The sequence below is a fragment of the Leptinotarsa decemlineata genome, unplaced genomic scaffold, assembly GCF_025532065.1.
Source record: "Leptinotarsa decemlineata unplaced genomic scaffold, Ldec_3_MD MMD2_P_RNA_scaffold_2, whole genome shotgun sequence".
Taxonomy (NCBI): Eukaryota; Metazoa; Arthropoda; class Insecta; order Coleoptera; family Chrysomelidae; genus Leptinotarsa; species Leptinotarsa decemlineata.
Window position 1 is genome coordinate 16,355,888 of NW_027412529.1, and position 21,011 is coordinate 16,376,898.

At 33.6% G+C, this 21,011-nt stretch overlaps 1 protein-coding gene across 1 annotated transcript in view; it reads left to right on the plus strand.

Moving 5' to 3' along the window:
- Positions 1 to 1,565: 1,565 nt before the first annotated feature.
- The window catches only part of LOC111511719 (fatty-acid amide hydrolase 2), a 159,060-nt gene continuing 139,614 nt past the window's right edge, over positions 1,566 to 21,011 (plus strand). Inside the window, exon 1 of the mRNA XM_074184268.1 lies at positions 1,566 to 1,850. Coding sequence (XP_074040369.1) covers positions 1,812 to 1,850 — 39 coding nt within the window. The 5' untranslated portion in view covers positions 1,566 to 1,811. The remainder of the gene's footprint in view (positions 1,851 to 21,011) is intronic.

Below are 21,011 nucleotides of genomic sequence, written 5' to 3' on the forward strand. Positions count from 1 at the left end.
AGATGCTCGAAATGGTTGCCTTGCCTTGAACTTCTTGACATATGAACAGCCTATCCGATATTTCACGCCGAACATTTTCGAACACAGTAACGTCATTATCTCTACAAATATTTATTATTATCTGCCGTATATCCAATATGGAAGCAGGTTTAGTTTAGTACACATTTTGCTTCAGATAACCCCATAAAAAAAGTCCAAAAGTGTCTAATCTGGTGAGCGGGCTGGCCATTCTGTAGAACTTCGACGGCCAATCCAACGACCGGGAGTTGTTCGTATGGGAGCGACAGCTGATTAACAGAAATACAGATTTTAAACAGATTTTTTAAACAGCATATTCAAATACAATTCCCCTGCTGAATTTTGATCAATAAATAGAGGTCCTACAATATGGTTTCACAATATTCCTGTCCAAACGTTAATTTTTCCTGGATATTGGGTATGTGTTTCCCGGAAAAAGTGAGGGTTGGTATCACTCCAATAACGTCAATTTTGTCTGTGAACAAAAAAAATGTACATTCGTCACTAAAACAAATATTGTGGAGGTAGTTAGGATGCCTTGCAATGGTTTCCATCATGATTTTGCAAAATTCTGTTCTTCGATCAGGGTCATCTTCAGTTAATTGGTGTACCATTTTAATTTTTTATGGATGATACATATTCCTCTTCAAAAGTCTCCATACAGTAGAAGGAGACACCTCACAAACATTCGCGACGGAATGACTGTTCCGAATTTACTACCATCTCACCAATTATTTGCACTTGCTGTTCTTTCGGAATGGACAGATGACCTGGGGTCTTTTTATTATGTACACTACCGGTAGTTGTGAATTTGGATACAAGTTCCCTCAAATATTTTCTACAGATAGGACGATTGGGAAAACGTTCATTAAAAATCCTTTCGGTCTCGTGAAAGTTACGCGTCGCAATGTGAATTAAAATCGCTTCAATTTATTCTTCCAATAGACGAGAATTGACCATTTTAGAGATTGGTGACGTGGTACTTTTCTACTAGTAAAACCACCGAAAACTAAATGAGAATATTCTAACTGAATAATGATGTTCATTGTCGTACTGACATTTTTTGTCGTTTTTATAAACAAAAAATAACTTACCAAACATTATAGGGTTGTTGAAATTGCCATATGGCAGATCAAAAGGATTATTTCTAGAAATATCGATATTAATGTGTTTGTTTTCAGAAAATTATTAAATATTCCGCCATTTTGTAGTAGGTGAAGATATTGACTTCATATTTTAGTGTTGTGGAGTATTCGTGAGGCGCTTCAAAATGATGTGTCACAAGACCCTCCTTTCTATTTCACTTCAAAATGAAGTATTCATGCAATCATTTCGTTATCCCAAATTTCAATTTTTTCAGTTGACCCGTTCAAAAAATAAAAAGGGGGACATTGAAGAAATGCACTGTATAAAAACATAAGGATTTATCCACCACGTCACCTTCACACCTCTGACACTGTTCAGTTCTATAGTCAAAATTTTTCCTATGAAAAACTTGAGATAATAGTGGATTATTTTTTTGGTGGCATTCCTCCATTTTAAGGTTATATTGTGACATTTCGGAAAAAGCGGTTGGTAACCGAAAATCAGCTCTTTAAATCAATGAAGTATTATATAGGAAAAAATGTAGATTTTTGAACTGATAAGTGTCAAAGAAGGTGAAATACTCTTGAAATGTGAAAGTGATGTGAATAGATACTTTTGTTTATCTTTAGTTTGTATTGTTCAAAAAGAAGTCTGAGAAGTTTCGGAACTTTGGATGACTGTAACTCTGGAAATAAGGACGAGCACCAATGTTTTATTTCGGATTCGTAATCGACACGTCAAAATACGTAAGTACACCCAATTTCTTTCCCGCAGGGTGCAGCCAATCCAAAATTTCACGGTATTTTGAAAATTTCTTGGAAATTTTAACGAAATCGTATAATGCAATAAAATTTTCACTTTTTCAAAGTAGACCATACAGTTTATTAATAACATCGAATGAACTCACCTGCTGAATCGTCTTGTTTAGCGCCAGCTTTAACAGTAGGTTCATCTTTAGTAGGAACGTAATAGTCTTCATCATCAGTTTGCCCTTCTTCGAACTGTTGCTTCGATATTCGCCAACAACAACAGTTGTTACGCTTTCGAGGCATATCATTGATGTGGCGTATACTTTATCCATATGCTAAAAGGTTCTACGAGTATTCACCAAGGGTTTCCACAGTACATCAATTTTCAGGTACACTCTTTCATTTTTGTTCAAAAAGTTGGGTTGAACGATTGCCTGACATTTTTGTCAAACGTAGAACAAACGCATTAACCTAAACTTTGGAGCTAAAGGTGGATTCAAATACCAGTCATAAGTGGAAAGTTTTGAGGCGTTAGAATAGGAAACGCTCATATGTCTCAGTATTGAAGTATTTTCATTTCAACAAGTACATTAACCGCAATGAAGTTGTGTAAACTGTTTAGTATCACGAATGAAACTTTAGTTTGTTTGTGATACGAAATTGAAAATGCCGTAATAAACCCACCAGAAACATACCCCTGGCGGTATCAAGTGAATAAATGGTTCGTTACGTTCCTCAGTTCCAATTTTTCACAGGCTTTTCAGTGGTCAAATTTCAAGTACTTGATGGTTTCTAACGATTGCTTTTATCATTATTGTGCATTACAATGTAGAAGTTCAAAGTACTTTTTCTACTATTATTGATAATTCATCATTACTGGAGTCGATTGTTTTGTTAATTATAATAAATTATACTCATAATTGCGTTTCAAGAGTTGGTGAGATAACCACGAGTGGCGCTTTCGTTTAGGTGGGTGTTTCAAGGTCATATAGAGTTCAAATTTTAAGCTTTTTCCAAATTTGAATATTTCTAGAATTGAGATATTTCAGGACCACATCAATTATATGAAATAATGAAAAAAATATCTGTTATGTTGACCAACATTTGTTATGACTGAAAACTTCCAGCAAGGAGCTCATATTATCGAACAAAAATACCACAATTCTCAAAATGTTATCGATATTTTTTCATTTTTTCACGAAACTTCTGTTATTTAGCAATACCGTAAGAGCAACCACCATGATAAAACCCTGAGTCCATAGGAAAAAAGATTGTTTGCTCAAAAATGACTAAGTGAATTTTAAAAAATGGACATTTATCTGAAAAATCGAGTGGTATTGGTGAAGATTGTTTTCCAAAATATTCTGAACTGAATGCAACAATATAGAATACTAATTCTCAAATTAAATCAATCTTATTACCTGAATATTATTAAAAAGGTAATATTCGAATATATTAACAGACTTCGTAAATGACTAAATACGTATTTTTAAACATAGAATTTAATTCTTAAAATCTAGTGTGCCTTGACATGACACCGTAGAGTTGGCACCCGACTTACTGAACGCGGATAGATACATCAACTGTACGTCGCGTGTTCTTTTCTTTTTTAGTAAAATTATTCAGTATGGTATTTTTCCACGTTGTATTTACTCCTTGAGCTTTACACTTTCTCTGGTTCCTGAATCATCTCTTTCGAAAAATCTGGAATCGTATATTCATTGTATCGTACTGCATTTACTACGAATGTTAATCATGTCAGTTATATCAAATCACCCTTGAAACATTTGAATATTGGAATTGTCAACAAACTTGACATTCTTTTTTTTTCCTCGCAATGAAATTGTCTACAGAAGAAATGATAAATATGATAATCATTTTGGGTGAATGCTAAAATTGTTTATCAGCCAGTAGAATGTATTCTGTTCGATATCCTAACTCAAGGTCTATACGACCAGAGAGTTTTTCTAAGGTTAAAGAAAGATTTGTGGAAACAGACTGTGTCGAGTGTGAGAAAAGGCAAGTAGTAAATAAAATTACAACACATCGAGAAAATAATTAGCGGTGATGCTTTCAACAGTTGCAAATCCTCATGTAATTACAAGGAAAATTGCAAGAGAGTTGGTACAGAATGTTGATCAAACATAACACAATAGAGACCCCTATTGGATGAGAGAAGTCGATAACCAAAACAGATGCTCGATAAATGTTTGGGGCATAATTGGGGATCAGATCATGAGAGCATATTTCTTTGATGGGGCTCTGAATGCAGAAATTTATAGATATTTCTTCCGAAATTACTCAACAAATTTGTTGGAGGATATACCGATTGACATAAGGCACAAGTGATATTATCAACATGTTGGCGTATCTACCCACAACCAAAATCTGGTAGAGAAGTTTTTGAACAGGTCAAGCAGAAATAAATATATTGGAAGAAATGGACTCATTCACTGGCCAACACGATCCTTGGACCTCACGCTCCTAGGTTGTTATCTATAGGGGATAGGTTGAAGAGAGGGATATCGAGAGAAACCAACATCAGAAGATATAAAGAATAGGATTAAAAAAGTTTTTCGGTCTATCACAAAATTGTTCGAAGATTGTTTGAACATGCGTTTTGAAATTGTTGGTTTTCTATTTGTTACTTGTTTTGTCCAGCACTGAATAAAATAAACCTTATTTTCCCTATTCAATGACCTTTTGATACCTTCCCCAAAAATGAGTAGTCAATCCCTACAATTTCTGAAAGCTCAGTGTGGACGATTCTGGGATGTACAGGGTGAGAAAAACTGAGAAGAATGTGATCCTGAGTTTTACTTACGTCTGTATAGAAAAAGCATCGTTCGGTGAACTTATGAAAATGAAATGAAAATGCATTATCCTCAATGAGATTTAGTTGAAAAATTTCCTCATTCTATTCGATGAAGTTGGAGATATTTGCTGTTGAATTTTTTGAAAAAAATTTCACTGTATCTTCTAAACCACCCGGTATAAACGGAAACAACCCTGTATTTTTGAGGAGCACTCTGCCCAAAAAATTCAATCGAGTGAAACTATCTGAAGTATTCTTTAAAAAAATAAGTTTGGGCTGTCATACATTTTTGGACACCCTGTATATTATTAATAATTATGTGAACATAGCTTTCATTAATATTCACAACTCCTTCTCGAAATACGTTTTTCGTTTGGTACTCGTAAATATGACCATATATGCTTCAGCCAAGCAAGAATCAGTATGCATTTACTCATCAACACACATAAAGTTTTGATATCTCGTCAACCTGATTACTTACTGAAGAGGCTTAGAACATTCTCAACAATAAATAGTTCTACCACAAGTAACAGTTCAGTTTCAGTCATCCCCAAACACAAATCTTTCATCTTCACCCGCTGCTTCTCGTATAATGTTCCTTGATTACAATCAACTATCCCGTGAGTTTGGATCATATACGGCCCTGGGTGATACTCCGCATATTCACCTTTGTACTATAAGTTGTTATCTTTTCCTCTTTTTGTTTGTTTTAATAGTACTTTTATTTTTTATTATTATTAATATATTATTATTTCTGACAGGGAAACAGCTATCGTCCACCCACTTATCGTTGATACATCCTGTATATATTGTTTTTTACAACACTGCATAGTTTATTATTTCGTCTCTATTGTTCACAAAGTTTTAATGACCAGTTTGAAATTTGTTGCTGGTAAATTATGATTCTTTTTTTTGCCTTGTCTTCGTCGAACAAGTCGCGGGCAGAAGTTAATCCGAAATAAAATTGCAGTTATTCGGCCAAATAGCTATTAACGAAAGGAATATGAGGGAACCCTTTTCTCGTCATCTGGCAATATGCAATAAATATCACTTCTCCTATAATTTCGCTAATCTACTCCAATTTCGCTACACCTCGAAAGAGTAATTTCGATCCTTCTCCGAGATACCTTAATTAACGTAATGGATGCAAACTGTAACGGTACACCCCCAGTGGGACCTTTTGCTTAGAATAATTGCCACTGACAGAGGGCAAGTACTAACCGCAATGCACAAACACTCTCCAGACAAACCTCACAAATATTTCGTTTGAACATTGTTAAATAACCCCACCACGACACTGCATTGTGCAAATTTATACAGTGCGTGACATCAAGTTCGTCATAAATGTCGTCAATCGCAATTTGAATACCACCAAAAGTTAGTGTCGACATGTTCAATAGTCATACTCAAAACAGCAGGTAACGCAAGACGAAACATTGAAAATTTAAGAATCTTTATCAGGAAAAAAAACTATTTGTTACTTAGGAAAAAAAAATTAAAATTATGGTCAAGGCACGGCCTCTCATTGAAAGTTTCAATAATTTCCAATTTGTCTCAAGTGCTGAGGAAGATGTTAATGAATGTATCTGATATGAATCAAAAAGGGTTAAATTAACGGACTTAGCACTCAAAAAATGGAGGAAAACCGCGGACACGTGTTTGTGACTATTGGCCCCTCATCAGCGCGGTGTGAAAATGGGCGGCACTTGTTTGCCGAAAACTTCACATATGCACGGAGTCGCTAACTGCACATATTTGGATGGGATTTTAACCCATCATGTGTATGGTGCAGCCAAGTGCCTAGTCCTTCACGGATGGTGAAGTGCCATTCTAGGTGTACAGAGTAGGCCAAATTAGACACTTTTGAAGGGAAATTCCTGTTTTAAAACTAGATAGATCAAAACTGATGGTTGTGTCTGAGGGTCAAATTCTCTCACTCACTCTCACTCAATGGTGAAAAACGCATATCGATATCTATCATCTGTCATCTATCATCGATATCTATCTGAATTTTTTTTTCCTGTCAAAAATTTGTTGTTTCTTTGAAAGCACTTTTTTACGTAGAATTCAATGGTATAAAAACTGGTATAAAAACGATATCAATAGTTATTGATGGATAACTCTGTATATTCCTGTATATTTCAAAAAAGCTTAAAATTACCTTCCCAAAAATGTAGCACACTCGATGTTTTGCTGGAGTCATCTTTGAAATACAGAGCTTTAAGATTTTTTCATGTAGACTTTGAAACGCTCATTTTGATCAAGTAAGCTTTGGACGGCACGGCGATAGAACACAAAGAAATTGTTCAGTAGTTGCTATCAAATATTGAGAAAGCTTTGCACAACAGTAATTAAAACGCACAGTTTCAATAAAACTGATAACATTTTATACTATATTTACTGCTGATAAATGAACCTTCAACAAAAATGATAAAGAACAAACAATGAGATAGTTTCTCAGTCGAAACATGAAAATCATTTTATGCGATAGTTTAATTTTATCCATATTCAACTACTGCGATATCGTCTATGGCCCTTGTCTCGATCAAATCACATCATCAAGAATAGAGAGAGTTCATAAGGCATGTACTATATTGATTTTTGGTTGGAAATTCAGAGATCACGTATCTTCTTTCATAAATCAGATCGGGTGGCTGAAAATGATTGACAGAAGAGAACTGCATCTGGCTAACTTCGTTCATAACCTCAGAATAAAACAGCAACCCCAATAACTTCTGAAGAAGTTGATATACAGTCGCGATACACATGATACAAGTCTCAGAAATCGGAGTGAATATTCTATCCCACGGCATAAATCCAAATAGTTCGAGCGATCCTTCTCTCATCAGGCTGTATGAAGAAAGTATGAAAAAAGTTTCTTCATCATCTATCAAATATATATTCAAAAAATTTGCTTGAATAAACAAAGACCATGAAATCAAGTAACCAAAAAAAAATCTTGAGAATATTTTACGTTTTAGTTCATTTTTCAACAGTTTATTTTCAACATGTTAGAATTAATTTTATTTGTATGTATTTACCTATGTATGCTTGGTTGAGTGGAAGATTAGCGATGCATGCTAAACTCCGCCAAGTAAAATAAAGGCCATTTATTATTATTATTATTTCTTCAGAGAAGGTGTTCGAAATGTCAACCAGCTTCTCCCAGCTTCTCCCCTTTTCTGAACGTTTTTTGGCGAATGAATTAGTGAAATAGGAGTGACAGAAGCAAAACTTTGTATTACTGTCTCTTCCAATTCGTGTCTGGAATTAGTCGGTGATTTAAAAAAAAATCAATCTTCCACAGAGGTTAAAGTCCATAGTCGTTAGATCCGGTGACCTGTCAGGTCAACGGTTGAGTCCTTGATTGGCTGTCCAATTATGGTATGAATTGATGAACTCTTCCGACCCTGTGTGGCTTAAATTTGTGTTTTTTTAAAATCCTCCTAATATTACTTCTTGGTAAGCCTGTTGATATTTTCAAATTTTGCGATTATTTTCAACTAACTACTATTTCTATCAACTCCCTATCCCTATTTGATTCATATGATTTTGGCCATTCCTTTTCAAAATGACCACCATCAATTAGGTTCTGTCGCAATCTTGCGAAAATGTCTGTAAAATGTCGTTTTCTCTTTGGATACCTCTCGTGATAAAAATTTCTTGCTGTTTCTGCATTTTCCCGGTTTCTATAAAACAGACTATCATATCCCATTTTCCATAATTATTATACTTCATTGTGAATACGTTTGAAAATTGAACAAAAACCACGAATTTAAGAACGTCTTCACTGCTTAAATCAAAATTTGACAGCCACCAGTAAATAGTTGCATTCTGTTTTATCGCCGCATCGCCCAAGGCATATTTGATCAAAGTGTGCGTTTCAAAGTCTACATAAAAAACCTAAAAGGTAATTTTGAACTCTACTGAAATATGCAGGAATATACAGGGTGCCTCATTAAAAAAATTGTTTTCCATCAATAACTATTGATATATCATTTGAAAAAATGAGTATTTACACCATTGGATTCTACGTAAAAAAGTGATTGGGAAAAGTTTTCATAGAAACAAGAAATTTTGACAGGAAAAAAGTTTTCGAAAATGCTAATTTGAATATTGAAACATATTTCATATGAGAGTAAATCAAAATTTACCAAAATATATTAAAAATCTGATTGAGACGTCATATATTGGTAACTGAGTATAACTTACATTACTGAAAAGCTTTTTTTTAATTAACATTTTTTAATTTTCATTTTTATTTTCAACTCATTTTGCTACCTATTCAACTGCCTTTTCTGATATTTCGAGCCATTCTAAAGTGCTTGTAATACGGTTTTCGAACAAGTCTTAAATTCTTGTGGTATTCAAATTCAATTTCGAATGTCGAAACTTGTGTTAGCCAAAGATTAACGAGACTAACAAGCGATTCTCAGCACGAGGCGGATAATACAAAGTGAACACCATTCGTCCACAGTTGGGATCAAACCAACGTTCATATAGCTGTCGATTCAATGGATAGAAAGAAACAGTCACGCTAACCAACCGTCTTTACAATGTGATGTGAATATATTTTCATTGGTATCATTTTGAGAAGTATGCTGCTTGAAAAATGATTAATGATTTCAACTGCAAGGCGCACTTGATGAGAAGTACAGAGAAGTTACTGAATTTTGTATCAATATAAAAATATATTTTTCAACTCCCTCCATTTTAAACTAATCATTACTCGTTCGACAGCAGTTACGTAATGGCTCATTTAGAATACAGGTGTATTCTAAATTAATGACCGGCACTTCAATCATATTTTCAGTGAATTTATTGTTCAACGGTTTGTGAGTTGGTAATGAATCTAGTTATATCCATGTATCAACAACCATTTGTTTTAATCATGACATGTCATTCAGTAGGTATCTTGTGAAAATTCAAAATGAGTGATAACGATCAACAAAGTTGTGCTACCCTACCAGATATTACCGAGCAAGCAAATATTGCGATGAATATATGAACAAATAAATCATTTCATTAAAGAAGCTTCAGATGGCAAATATTTGTTTTCGAAGGTAACACAACTCCGCTTTTTCCTTCTATTAATTTTTTATGAATTTTTTGCAACAATTTCTGAAACACTAAGACACGACATAAAGGTTAAAACTGAATTATTCAACCTCACCAGCCAACAGCCAATCAACCGATTATTCTATGAACTATAACAACCAAGCAAAAGGATTTGAAAATATTTTACAGACCAAAAAATACCTGTTCGCATTTGTATTTGATATTGCTGTATTACTTAAAACTCTTCAAATGAATTTCTAGGTTGCAATGATTATTGCTATTTCTGGAGCATGCCGAAAAAAAACTGAAAAATAAGCAAATAGATCATATTAACGATATGGGCCCTTGTAAAAAGTACATGAACCGGAGACCAAAACATGTTGACAACTACAAACTACAACTATTTTCAAAATGGAAATGCACTCGTCGGGTTGTTAGACTTAATAAGTTGGGTGACCAATCAAAAATTATTGCCAAATTTTTACATTTGGAAAATCCAGAAACGTATACTGGACACTGCTTCAGAAGATCATCTGAAACCATTCTAGTTGATGGAGGATGTGACCTCATGGCATTAAAGCGCCCATGGTGGCGGGAAAAGTCAAACCGTGGCCGAAAGTTATGTAGATAATTCTATGGCATTCATGAGAAACACATCAAATGTACTCATAAATAGTATTGCAAACATTTATATTCCCACTGTTTCAAACTCTCAACAAAACGGAATAAGACCGTCTTCCTTCCACATCGACGGCGGAATATCATTAAATAATTGTAATAATGTAACTATAAATGTACATCACTTAATTGTGTTCTGATTGACTGACTGAATGAGTTTATTATCCAAAACCTTAATCTCAAACCAATATATTGTACCATTTCTTTCGTACTTGAGTAAATGAGTTTATTATCCAAAGCCATGATCTCACACAAATATATTGTACATTCCTTTTTACGATCAGTCGTAGAAAAAGTATAGAACGCACCTCGAGGATTAGGCCAAATACGTACACTCGCGAATTATCGCACTCGGCTAACGCCACGTGCTTACAATTTTTCGCTCGTGGGTAATACGCTTCTTATCCTATTCGGTAAGTAATATAGTTTTGTCTAATGAATAATATTTGTCCCTCTTCATTTGATTTGTTCAATAGTTATTATTATTAATTTCGTTTTCTATTTACGAATTACTATTTTTCTCTATATTCTTGAAGTATATCTTTTTGTAGTTCGCTATTGGAGTAACTTGGAATAACTATTTGAATTATCCAATAACTTTTATGGAAAGTAACAGTCTTAACATTCTTATGGAAGATCACATCATAAAAGAAAGTGGTAATTAAACAAAAAATTACTACTTCCGCAGGGATATCTCTAAAGAAAACATCTCCAGATTTCAGGACTACTTGAAAAATGAAAATTGGTCGGAAATGTATGCACTAGACTGTCCAAACTTGGCCTACAATGTTTTCTCAGAGATGCTATTGTATTATTTTGAAATTTCCTTTCCATTAAGGAGATCCACTACAGAAAGAAAAAAGGGCAATGATTATATTATGACACCTGAATTGCAAGAATTGAAAAATAATGTAACTTTGTATTCCTCAATTGCTAAGCAGGATGACAACTACAAAGAAATAAGTAAATATTACAGTAAACTTTACAGACCTAAACAAAATAGTGCAATAACTGTTAAACTTAAGGATGATGATATTGGAGAAAAAGAACTAGCTAATATGTTCAATGAGAATTTTACTAAACGGTTGATTGAAAACAGGTGCTGTGATCTAAATTTCCTTGCAAAAAATATGTCAAATAACTTGAATAGTTTTTTTCTATCTTTAGTTTGTGAGAGTGATGTCTTAAAGCTCATTTCTCAACTGAAAAATTCCAATGCTTCTGATTTTATCTCTAATAACTTGCTGAAAAGTTGCCGTTTTGAACTATGTCGTCACCTGGCATATTTAATAAATCTGTCTTCTGTAAATGGAATTTTTCCAGCAAATTTGAAGCTTGCACCAGTATGCCCATTATTTGAAAAAGGTGATGTGAATGACCTAGACAATTATAGAGCAATAAGCCTACTGTCAAGTATCTCCAAGCCATTCGTTTTGAATCTAAAACAACAGTTGACTATGTTTTACGAACAAAACAAACTCTTGTCATCCTCACAGCACGGTTTCACTAAATCCAAGAGTACAGAGTCAGCCCTATGTGAATTTCAGTCGAGAGAATTGTTAATGATCTCGACAGAAAAAAATGTGTCATGAGCCTTTTTATAGATTTCTCACGTGCTTTTGATTGTGTGGACCATGAACTGTTACTATCCAAGCTTTATAGATCAGGTGTAAGAGGGGTACCACATGATTTGGTGGGATCTTATCTTATAGGTAGGAGGCAAAAAGTGAGAATTGGTCAATGTACAGGCGATGATTGTGATATAAAGCAGGGAGTTCCCCAGGGTTCGAATTTAGGCCCCTTTTTTTCTTGTTATTTGCTAATGATCTAATTACATTCATCAATATGATAAAATCATATTGTGGGCTGAAAAGAACAATTTAAAACTCAACAAATCTTGAACTAACACCATATTGTTCAGCAGACGTAGTCAAAGGGATTAGAATGTGATACTATATGAAAATAGTGAAAAATCAATTAGTCCTGTAGAAACTGTAAATATGCTAGGAATTGTTCTAGATGAAAAATTAATATGGGATCAACATATTGATACCTTATGTAATAAACTGAAGAAAAGCTGCTATTCTATTAGATTCATGTCAAATCATTGCAGCTCTAGTATACTCTTATCATTGTACCATGCTAACTTCCATTCACACCTTCGAAATGGCATTATCAACTGAAGTATGAGTGCTTCTGTTAATACAGTTACCAACACCTACATACTAGAGGCTAGTGCATACGTTTTAAAATGAATCTAATTTTCGCACGGTGCAAAATCTGGCGAGTAAGGCGCGTGTTCGAGCACTGGAGTGCGTTTATCGGCAAAATACCGCCTCACAGATAGCGCGTTATGGGCAGGTCCGTTGTCCTAGTGCAAAATCCACGAGTTGTTTTTCCACAACTCGGGCCGTTTCTTACGAACTCGTTCTCGTTCTCTAACAAATAGTAAGTCTGGTTGACAGTCTGACGAAAAAAAACGATCAGCATTTTCTTTACATTTGATTTGGGCATCCTTGCTTTTTTGATTCTGGGCGATTCAAGCGTCTTTCAATGCATCGATTGCCGCTTTGTTTCAACATTGTATTGAAAAATCCACGTTTCATCACAAGTAATAATGTCTTTCATCAGTCCGGGATCTTCTTTTAACCTTTCAAAGAAATCTGAGCAGACCTGTTGACGCAAGAGCTTTTGGTCTGGAGTCAGGTTTTTTGGCACCAATTTCGCACAGACTTTTGTCATGTGTAAACTTTTTCTAACCGTTTCTTCATCGGCGTTTATAGCCTCGGCAATCATCCTAATGCTCATTCGACGATCTGCACGCACACTTTGGTTGATTTTGGTCACTGTTCCAGGAGTTGAAACAGTGACAGGGCAACCTGGGCACTGGTCATCTTCAGTGCTGTCTCTACCCTCACTAAAGCGCTTACACTACTCAAAAACCGCGCACTTGATAGAGAATTGTCCCCATAGGCCTCTTGCAACAAATTATAGTTCTCAGTCGGAGTTTGTTTCAATTTAACGAGAAATTTGAGAGTGATACGTTGCTCCTGTTTTTCGTCACATGGTTTTCGGCAAGAGAAAAAAACACGTTCGTTTCAAGCCACTACTGCACAAATATTATAATAGTGACGAAAACGTGTTTTGGTATGTGAATAGAGAAGATATCTAGATAACCAACATACTACTCGTTTTTTTCCCCATCCTTCTAGAGCGCCCTCTAGGTGCGCAGTCTAGTTATTTAATAGCCGGACCTTGTATGGCGCAATGCTTTTTTAGTTTTTTTTTTTTTCGATTATTGTTCATCAGTATAATGTTTTTCTATCTCATACAAATTTTCTCCCCATCCAGACTTTCTGTCATAAATCCAAATTGTGTTTTTATTGTCCTTCAAACTAATTTTCTATTGCTATTCCGTGAGTTTCTCTGTTCTTTTATCACATATTTATTTTCACGATTTCAGTGATAGTTGTCTCGATTGTGTTTATTTATTTCAGTTTTCGGAATAAGTATCGTACTTCGGATCAATAAAAGTAACTCATTTTGGTTGTTTTTCCTTTCTACCATTTCTTCAAGTTCAAAAACAGTGATATATTTTCATGTGGTTATTTTATTCAAACTGTAAATATTCCACTCTCAAACCATTGATCAAAGTAACAAATACGAACTTTCCACAAAAATACGGAAAACTTCATTTATCTCCTGTTCCTCGTAACAGATAAATAGAAGCGGTTCACGAGAAAAACGCCAATTACATGTTAAATCATTTAGAGAACTGTCATGACGTAAATCCTAGCGAATCTCAGGGAATTGCGAAAAAGGAAAACGAAGATTCAACAATAATTGGGGATAATTACGTAGGTCACTTACTATTACTTTAGTGTCTCACTAATTTGTTTGTGATAGAAAAGTCGGGGACTGAACTAGGTTAATTTCAAAATTATCATAAGATAATTTACAAACTCACATGTTTGAACACCTCAAATAAGAGTCAATTCACAAACTCAAGTTTTCATTTTCTGAAGTCTAACAAGATATTTTTTTATATTAATCTTAATGAGGTGGGAAGTAAAGTAAATACATATGTTCAAATATTATTCGATGATTATTATTTTGAATGCTCCAAATAATTTACAACCATAATTTCAAGTAATCAATCGATTCATAAAGTCGATAGGAAAAATCTGTATTCACATTAAATGACTTTAGAGCATAAATTCGATTATATTTATAAACACCATCTTTTACTATAAATATTGAGTGAATTATCTTGCATTCGGGGAATTATTTAATCAAAGAATGCACATCGTTAAAATAGATAATTGCCTGTTTATATTGCTGTTATTTAACATTCTATTCATTAAGTACATTATATATCGGTAAATTCTGCATTTCGTCTCTACGAAAATGAGTTCTAATTTTGAAAACAAATTTTAAATGTTTGAAAATAACATTTTTTGAAAGACTTTTTTACAATTTTTTGGTGTTTCACCTTCGAGGATTTAGCTTTCTTTTGAAATATGAAGTAGAGCTGTTTTTGCTGTTTCCAATTTAGGCGTTGTTCACGAGTGACTTTATTACGGTTTTGAACAACTACAATAACACGAATACTATGTTTTACACTACTGAGGAAATGGTTTTTTATGTTATAAGTTGGGTAAGTGACCTATTACAGTACGAGTTGATTTAGCGGAATATAAACGAATAGCCTAATGACATCTAACGAACAGGTACCATATAATATTTTATTTCATTCTGCCTCTATAATATTTTATGAATGAACTCAATAATAAATTTCATTCAGCATTTTGAAATAATTTCATAAACTATACCTCACCATTTGATCTCCACAAAGTTCATTTAAAAAATATATCACGACATGTTTCGCTAAAACAGTAGCTTTGTCAACATTGATTTGAATACTACAATTCGCTTCTTACGCTAATATTTATATACTCCAGTTAACCATAATTGAGACTACCTCCAACAAATTACCTGAACCTTTACCTGAAGTAATTCTTCAATTATGATCAACCTGAAGCATATTAACTCACTTCTACTACATCAATTATAATTCTTTCTCGGTTTTTTAAGAAAACAAGTTCAATAATGGTGATCTATTCAAATCCAGTTGGTTATTCATTAGAATGTTTTCAAGGTTAATTATTTCCATTGCTTCCAAATGATTCAGTTTCAAACCTTTATTTTTTATGTGCAAAATTTCGAACCCTTCGATAAATATATGATTTTCCCAACTAACTTTCCCAATGTTTAATAGTTCTACATGCAATTTTAATATTCTGTGAATCATAGCATGATTCAGAGAGTCAATGTTCCTCTTTCAATAGATAATTTCAAACAAATTGCAGTAAAAAATGGGTTTGAAGCCGAGTTAATGAACAAAATACATCCAAAAAAAGTCTACGCAAAAGCGATTCAAGACGTTTATCCTATTGATGAGTTAGATAATCAAAATTATAGAGCTTTAACGTATTTTGGACAAACAACGGAAAAAGAGGTTTCATTTTTGAGGAAACGAGATTATAAAATTGCATATAGAACAAGTAATACATTTGGAAAGTTAGTTAAAAATAATAAAGATAAAACATCCAAATTCGAAAAATGAGGGGTATATAAATTAAAGTGTAGAACGTGTCCTGAGGTATATATTGGTCAGACTGGCTGAACATTTAGGAATTGAATCCAGGAACATCATATGAGCTATGTAAATAAGAAATCAAGTCAACATATTCAAATCATATTTTAAAAAAAAATAAAATATTTTAAATAAAGTTTGTGGAGATCAAATTGTGAGGTGTAGTTTATGAAATTAATATGGATCTTCATCAAGTAACGGCCGTATGATTCAGAGAATTTTGAAATAATAGTACCAATTTCAGTTGTGCAAAATATATAAAAAATTATAAATAATTATTTATAAATATCTATACCATACAATTGGTATATATTTCGATAAATGTTATCATTTTCGGGAAAAAGCTACACAAAGGTTATAATAACATTAAAATTCGAATTTACAAAATGAAGTTAAGACTTACTGTTTTTGAGGTTGGTCGTGTCAAAAATGTTGTGAACTTTGTAAAAATGAAGCATGTCAGTAGAATTAGAAAATTCACAAAGTTAATATAGCTTGGTTTCTCACTAAGTCACAATGATTTTTCGACAATAAACATTTAAAAATATCGAAATTATAAAAAAACCGGTTTAAGACCATGTGGTCAAGAGACCACAAGACCATGAGACAAGAAACGTGACACTGATATCTGTAATTGAATTCTGTTTGAATTTTGTATGTCCATGTTATTGTTTCATGGTTTGAACATGGACATACAAAATCTGAACTGAATTTCATGACAGATGTCATTATAATGTTTCTCTGTCAATATAAAAGGAGCATTGTAAATGTATTTCTCAAGGTGTCCTTCTGACAAACATCAGTCCAATGGGTAAGGGAGCCAGGCTCCAACCTGTCTAAATTCAAGATGACTTCCACCTATTTCTCAGGGTGATACACACTGAATTATTATTTAAATTCAATTCAACAGAATTCCAAAATTCTGGACTCAGGCGTTCGTGAAAATTTTAGTGGCGTTTTTCATAAAACAATTCTGATGCAGAATAATGAACGATTATTTCACTTCAGACTTCCCAATATACGAAAACAGTTCCAAAGTTTGAAAACCTATTCTGACTATAAGTATTTTGATAAGTTTGTGAATCTAACCGATAATGAATTCACACAAGATGAAACTCGATGTATGGAAAACTTCTGAATTATCAAAAGAAATGACAAAGCCTCAAAATCCTAAAAAAAGACTAAAAATTGTATATTATTATTTTAAATTCCACAATGAAAGAAGAACAATATAACAAAACAACGATAAAAATAAAAACAACAATGAGGATTAATTGGCGCTCCGGGGCGACTTCTTTGATTTCAGTGGCGCATTTGCTTTTTCAGCTGCAGGAAAACCCGGAAAAACCTGCAGCACCACATCATCTGAAGATCTTGATATGCCAATATGTTTTCTCTCATGAAACAAAATGTGGGAAGTCTCCAGAGGCTCCAACATATTTGATACATCCCAAAAACACTTCGTGACACGACTGTCATCAAACTTAAACCAGTCCGTTTCGTCTTTGACCAAGGCGTAATAATGACCAAATTCAACGCCAGAACCACAGTGACTACATGAATATTATAATAGTGGTCTGCTAGATTGAAATGTTCCTCTATTTCGAACTTTCGAAAGAGTTTCTTGCTTCCGTCAGAGGTGGAGTCTTGTTTGAAGATCATCAGTGTTATTATTGACTGGTGCCTCAGCTATACTTGTTTCTTTATAACAGTCAGTTAGTTTGACGCATGTTTTGCAATACAGTCGATCATCACCTGTTAAGAATTCCATTTTCAGATGATTTAACAATAACCTTTACACGGACTGGTTATTAGTCATATTAGGAAACGCTAGATGTAGTTCCAGAAATTCACATAGTTTTCGCTACCTCTTGAATATTTACACAAAGTAAACAAGTGAGGGGAAGCAAAAGATTTACAAACACAAGACGGAATCATTCAATCCAGAGCGGTCAGAAGTATTGATTCTGCTATTGATTTGCACACGAAGAGTATTCAACAAGAACCCCAAGAATTCGGAACAATCGTCTTGTTGTCCTAACGAGTATCTAGTGGACTTCACAGACTCCAGGAAATCGGTTGGAGGGAAAGATGATTCAAAAATATCAAACCAAATATTAATTCTGCATGAATACTTCAAATTCAAATAAACATGGGGCTGCAAATTCTGATCCTATTGATCAAATCCATTTGAATAACCAATCAATAATCCAAGGAGCTGATGATAATGTTGTTACATTTACGAGAGCAGACGAAGGTCAACCTGTAATTGCTACAGATAGAAAAAAATACTTTATCAAAACTTTGGATTTCCTTAATTCACGAACCAACGATATTCTCAGAAATGATACTACAAAGCTGTATCAAAAATAGGTGAAGAAAAACCTACAGTAAAAAGAGCTAGTTATGAATTGAAGTAATAAATAACTTGAACCCACAACCACCTGAACTCCATTCTCTCATCAAACTACATGAAACCAATTTCCCAATAATACCTATGGTGTCGTTTGTAACGGCTCTGTCCGTAAAAATTTCTCATACAATTAATTGAAATTCACACTAATTTCAAACCGCAATTTAGTATTTATAATACATATATAATACATATCAATTAATGAATAGCATTGAAAACATAACTCTTCCTGATATCGCTAAATTTATATCGTTTGACGTCCAATACTTATTTCCCGGTATTCCCCAAATGAAACAATTGATCTGGTTGAGCGTCTCTCCGACAGAAACCATGTTAATCCTGTATTGAAACAAGAAATTCCAGACCTACTCAGTCTTTGTCTGCCTCAAAATTATTTTCAATTCAATGCAAAGTTTTCCATTCTTTGCAAAAAACAATCCATTCCCCCGATCTATCTCATTTATAGAAATAATAATGGTCATACACATTAAATTTGCACGAATTTCTAGTAACCATGGAATCTCAGGTAATGAACTAGCACAACGGTCGGAAACAGGACTTAACAATATTGTTTTACGCTACCTGATAGGCCTCAGGCGGTTCCAGTGTGCCTTATATGCAATAAAACTTTAGCTATTGTTAAGAGTGGTAATTTGAAGCAACACTACGAAATCACTCATTAGCAATTTCACAAAAACTTTCCACTTGACAGTGAGTAATCACTAGTAATCACGAAATTACTAGTTCGTTGCATGAGCGAGCAAGAAAAATCCACCGATTCTGAGATGGTAAAGGAATGTATGTTGGAAGTAGTCACGGTACTTTTTGGAGGAAAAAAGATGTCGCTGCATTTCAAAGTATTCCATTATCAGCAGCTGAAAGAAAAAGAAAACATCGAAGAAAAAGCTCCTCTGCTCGTGCACCCTCTATACCACAAAAATAACAGTGAGCTAAATACTCCAATAAAAATTTTAGAGAAGAACCAAGAAAACCCTCTTTTCCAAATAGGCACCGAAGGGTTCGTTGCTACAACCATTCCAGTTCAGAACGAAATTACACCTAGAAAACCCCGAACGAGAAAAGGATTTGAAAATCAACCGCAGAATCAGTTTAGAAAGAAGTGAACTCTCAATATATTTTTCAAATAACTGTCAGTATAACTGTTTCTCGTTTATTCACCACTTGGTAATTTACATTATATATATATATATATATATATATATATATATATATATATATATATATATATATATATATATATATATATATTTTTTAATTGTCTATATAATAATACTCACAACAAATGGATGATTACATAAGAAATTTTGAAACAAAAGACATTGAAACTCGTATTATTTTAGATAACTTACAGCTTTCCGAGACACTGAATTGCACCGAAGAAAACCTCAAATTATTTCACCTCAATATTAGAAGTATTAGAAAGTATTTTCAATGTTGACGGGTATAACTTAATCTATAATTCATTAATCTATAATCTATAATTTCTTCCAACATATAAATCCCTCAGTATTACTTTGAGTGATAAGGAAGTAGTGAAAATATCCACAGCAGATAATATAAAATACTTAGGTATCATTGTAGATCCACACTTGAAATGGAAGGACCATATAAATACCACTGTAAAGAAACTCCGGTATGTGCTTTATAGAATGAAGTATTACAATAATATTCTCGACATGCAACAAATGAAAACAGTATACTATGCCCTTGTGCAAAGCCTCATCAATTACGGTATAATTGCATGGGGAGCAGCATATTCCAATCATCTGTCTCCGCTGGAAATGATACAAAAGAGAATTCTCAAAGTTATTTTCCGTAAGCCACAAGACTATCCAACGGAAATGTTATATAATGAAACCAAAGTAATGGATGTCAGACAGCTATTCTTCTTGAAATTAGTTCTTAATCAACACAAAAACAAAAAAACGGCGACTAGTAGTAGCCATGTACATGATACTCGAAATAGGAACTATATACTCACAATACCTAGACCCGAAAAAAACACCCTAATGAGAAATTACACCTATTTGGCTCCTCGATGCTACAATATGATACCTAATGAACTGAAATCAGTAATTTCTATATATTCATTCCACAAGCAATTGGTTGCCTGGATAAACGACCAACCACGGAAAAAAATCCACCAGTACATTGACCAGAAAAATCATTACTAGATAGACTGTCCTTTTGAGTGTAAATGTGTACTCGGAAAGCTAATGAGTGAAATCTCATAATAAATTTTAATGTAATCCTCCCCGAATTTTATGTTGTATTGTGAATAGTCTTCATATAAGTAAGTATAATTTATCGTGAATATGTGTGTGTGACTATGCAGACTGTGTTATTGTGTATTAACTTGCTAATATATCCGTACTTATTAAATTATTATTCTTACCCCCTCCACATATAGGGGAAACCCTCGTGGAGTTCAACCATATTTATTTCATTATATATCGAAATTTTGTATCATTCTTTGTATTCATATTCTGAAATAAATATTATTATTATTATATTATT